General features: G+C 34.2%; 1 protein-coding gene across 1 annotated transcript; it reads left to right on the forward strand.

The window, feature by feature from the left end:
* Positions 1–527: 527 nt before the first annotated feature.
* LOC124915949 (leucine-rich repeat protein 1-like) lies at positions 528–1,643 on the forward strand. Its single transcript, XM_047456690.1, has 6 exons — positions 528–742; positions 838–909; positions 988–1,131; positions 1,230–1,301; positions 1,389–1,432; positions 1,558–1,643. The coding sequence occupies exons 1-6, from the start codon at positions 528–530 to the stop codon at positions 1,641–1,643; spliced, it is 633 nt and encodes a 210-aa protein (XP_047312646.1).
* The last annotated feature ends 3,005 nt before the right edge of the window (positions 1,644–4,648 follow it).

Raw genomic sequence — 4,648 nt, forward strand, 5'->3', positions numbered from 1 at the left:
TTTGCAAATTTCAAATAAACTAAAAAAAAGTAATCTAAAATCTTGACGGTTGTCATACAATAATGGCTAGAATTTATTATGTTTGACTAATAAATAAATAAAAATTTGTTCACACTCTTTTCTTAATTAATTTTATAATGCTTTGATATTCTGAAAAAAAAAAAGATTTTTTTTACAAAGGAAAAAAGATAATGGCTATAATTTTTGTCTTTCTTTTTCTTACTATTAACAATTGAGATCATGCATTTTCTGAGATATTTTGTATTGCATTTCATTTATGTGAAGATTGTATATATATTCTTACAAGGAAAAAAAATATTTCATTAATAGTATGAAATCCAACTTATGAATATTGAATATAAAAATATTCAAGTACTTGACTTCTAACTACTTCACTTTTCAAAAAGGTAATGAAAGAAAACAAATGTAATTTAAACCAAAATTAATCCTACATCTTCTCTTTCTCAGTATATTATATATATATAAGTCATTATCTCAAGTTGGATTTGGAACAAAAACTTCAATCTATGGCTGATATTGTAAATTTTGGCTTTCTTTTGCTATTTTGTTTTGGATCTTTGGTGGTGAAAGCTTCTAGGTCCGGCGATATGAACGCACTTGCAGCATTTCACCAGGGAGTTTCAGATCCACAAAATGCAATGAAAAGTTGGGATACAAGTCTCTACGATCCTTGTACATGGTTCCACGTTACTTGCGACAACGATAACCGTGTCATTCGCTTGTATAAATATATAATATAGTGTAGTATATTTCTTGTTTTTCAAATCAAACCTTGAATCATATAAATTCTTAACATTCTTAAATGTCCTTTTTCAGAGATCTATTTCGATATGGCTTATCGGGTCATTTAGTTCCTCAACTAGGAAACCTTGACCGCCTACAATACTTGTAAGCATCTTATTTTCTATATTTCACGAGAAGAAACTTTTGCTAATGATTTCCTAATTACTAAAAACATCAATATAGGAACCTCAATGACAACAACTTAGATGGACCAATCCCTCAAGAGCTAGGCAACATGTCTAACCTCAAGAGCTTGAATCTAAATGGAAATCGATTTTCCGGGAGGATTCCTCCTTCTCTCGGCAAATTACACCTACTTTTCTTCTTGTATGTATCCGATCGATTGCTTAATATTTTTTTTAATCTAAATTAGTGATAACTTATGATAATTATATTGATTAATCCGATTGTGATGTTTTTGGAAGTCGTCTCAACAATAACAAACTAACAGGACCTATTCCTGGCGAGCTTGGTGGTATTCCTACGTTGAGAGTTGTGTGAGTATATAAATGCGGAGATATGTTTTTTTCGAGATATAGTTTGCATATATTTCCCATTTGAGAATTTACGCCTCTTCTCTACAGAGATGTGTCGAGCAACAACCTCTGTGGACCTGTTCCTAGGGGCGGTTCATTGTCACATATAAATTCATATGAGTATGCAAACTATAAATCTTAATTTATTATGGAAATTTTTTCTTTAAATAATTCATTTGATGTGAGTAAATATTTAATTTCTGAAATATTATTGCAGATATCACAACAATCCAAGGATCAACATATCTTGCTAATGAAGCCCGTGATCAGGATTCAACAAATAATTTAGATGGCAAAGATTAAAGCTTAAAATCTATAGTAATATTTCAATGTTAGTGGACAATTAATTATTGTAAGTGTGTCTGTTGTGGCATGTTTTATAATATGAATTTCAAAGAATGAGAACTTTATGAGATTTCTAAGAGGTTATAAGGTTAATTTCACCAATATATATATATATATATATATGAAATTCAAAGAAGGATAATTTTTTTTATTATTAAAAATGATACAATTTCTCCATTTGAGATCCTCTGCTACCATGTTGCCTCTCACAAAGATAGGGGCAATATGGTAAATAAATGAAACAGTATTTCATTTATTTACCATATTACCCCTCTCTTAGTGAGAGGCAATATGGTAGCAGAGGATCCCTTCACCAATTTCTCTTACTTCACATGAGTGCTAATGAACAGAATCAAATACTTACAAATTAAGATAATTTTGTTATAATCTCCAATTATTATTTTCTTAATCAGAACATTTTTAGTGAAAATATAATATAAAATTTTTAAATAATACTTTTATCAATTAAATTAAGTTATTATTAGTTAATCAGTAAAAAAAAATACATTCAAGTTTACATTAAAAAAATATAATCAACTATAATTTTAAAACAAAACTAATAAAATTGATTTAATTTTATATTGATTTTCAATATATATATATATATATATATATATATATATATATATATATATATATATATATATATATATATATATTAAGTTGAATTTGGGAGTTTTTACTCTTCTATATTTTTTATAAAAAATTAATAAAATTAATTTCTTCACACTAAATCAAAGACATGATCGAGGTGAGTGTTGTCCACATATCTTCATTCTTTTATATGATTTGTATAAGTTACTAAATTACTAATCAACATATGTATTTCAAATGTAATTCATGATTATGATGAATTATTATTCATGCTTAGAGCATATTTTCACAGCCCATAAGTGTTACGACCCAATCCAGAGATATTGAGACTCATTAAAGACTTGGCCTCATAGTGCGTTAAACTTTTTAGCCCAAGGGGAAGCCTACTTGTCTAAGTAGGCCCAATGAATCTTCTAATTGAGGAAGATATTAGAAGATATTCTAATTAGGGAAGAGATTAGAATATTCTAATTAAGGAAGAGATTACAAGAGATATTCTAAATTGGGTAGAAATATTCTAATTAAGGAAGAAATATCCTAAATTAGTGTAATTAAATTATAATTGGAAGACAATTCTTAATTTAATACGTTGTAAGTCCTATAAATACCATAAAGGTATTACATTGTAATTATCAACTATTCAATATACAATTCTTATTCTCAAGTTTTTTCTCTCTCTAAGTTTTTCTTGCATTGTGTAAAATGGCTTACTAACTAGAATTTGCATCGATCTAGCCTAGTTCCACATCGGTCGAATTTTATCCCGTGACAAGTGGTATCAGAGCAAGGTTGTACTTCCGCATTCAAGCTGAAAGAGATGGAAACAGTTAATACTGTCACTAAGGTTTCGACCGGCCAACATAAGAACAGGGGATCCAAGAGGGATAAGTCCATTAAGAGAGGTGTTATCATGGAAGCGCAGGTGACCCGACTTGAAGAAGGCATGAGAGAACACCAAGAAGCTCTCAAAGTGTTTAGCGCGGTGGCCGATAGAGTAACGGTGTTGGATGAGAAAGGTGAAAAGTTGGAGAATGAGGTTATGGGGATCATTAACAATTTGAATCGTAGAATTCATAACGACGTGCTGGGTTCGATTCAAGGGACAATTAATGATATCCGACAGGAAATACTTAAGACAATCCGAGGAGAATCCCATGCAATGATCTACGCTCTCCGAAGGGAAATGGTGGGGAGGTTCGATGCGTTGGAAGGTCGGATTGGGTGGAATGGAGGGGAGCATAGAGGTGCGGCACCTCATTGGATGGATGTTCCCAAGCCAACTCCATTCAAAGGCTCAAAAAGTGTAAGAGAAGTGGAGGACTTCCATTGGAACATGGAGAAGTACTTTCGGGCATCAAGCATATTCGATGATCGTGCCAACTTGGAAACATCACCATTCTTTCTTATATAGATGGCACTACTGTGGTGGAGGAGGCGAGAATCAAATATTGAACGAGGTACATTGAAGATGGAAAATGGGAAGACTTCAAGAGCGAGTTCAAGCGCCAATTCTTCCTAGAGAACGCCGATTTCGAAGCTAAAAAGCGGCTAAGCAAACTTGTGCACAACAGGACCATCAAGGAGTATGTGAATGAGAACATGAGGCCCTGTTCACGTTTGTTAATGACCTAAAGACTTGGGTGCAGATGGAGTTGCAAAGGGCCAATGTGCAGAACGTCTCCGAGGCAATTACAGTTGTAGAAAGACTGTTAGAGCTCAAAGTGTCTATGGACAGGCCGAAGATCCTCAGAGATAATGAGGAGGAAGGTGGGGGAGACCGCTCACATGATAAGGAGAAAGGTGGGGGAGACCGCCCACCCAAGAAGGGGCATTCATACAACAACACAAGGAGGAAAGCCGACGAATCGGGTAAACCAAGAGTCTGTTATACTTGTGGTGCTCATAATCACATTAAGTTTATGTGCCCATTTAAGGGGGAAAAGGTTGCAGCGGTTAAAGGAACTAAGTCATCTGATGAGGAAGAAGAAACTCAAATAGAATCCTTAAGACTGCTCAATGTTTTGAAGGCTAGTATTGCGGAATCGATCAAGGGAACAATGAGGGGCTCAATATTCGTGGATGCCTTGATCGGGGGAAGGCTCATCAAAGCTCTAGTGGATACTGGATCAGAGATACTCACAACTTCATGCGTGAAGGAGTGGCCAAGACGTTGGGTCTCCGCATCCACCCAATGAGAGGGACGGTAAAATCTGTGAGTACAATAGCCAAGTTGGTAACCGAGGAGGCTAAGAAAGTGCACACCAGGATCGGAGATTGGAATGGGACAGTCTCATTTACATTAGTCCCTATGGATGACTACGATGTAGTGTTTGAACTACAATGGTTCGATCAGGTACGCGCTTGCATAG

This window comes from Impatiens glandulifera, chromosome 9 (assembly GCF_907164915.1).
Source record: "Impatiens glandulifera chromosome 9, dImpGla2.1, whole genome shotgun sequence".
NCBI lineage: Eukaryota > Viridiplantae > Streptophyta > Magnoliopsida > Ericales > Balsaminaceae > Impatiens > Impatiens glandulifera.

Excerpts from the sequence above, each read along its gene's own strand:
- LOC124915949 (XM_047456690.1), top strand. The coding sequence starts at position 528 with ATGGCTGATATTGTAAATTTTGGCTTTCTTTTGCTATTTTGTTTTGGA. Across the intron at positions 1,132-1,229 it reads TTACACCTACTTTTCTTCTT|TCGTCTCAACAATAACAAAC; the intron begins GTATGTATCCGA and ends TGTTTTTGGAAG. Across the intron at positions 1,302-1,388 it reads ATTCCTACGTTGAGAGTTGT|AGATGTGTCGAGCAACAACC; the intron begins GTGAGTATATAA and ends TCTTCTCTACAG.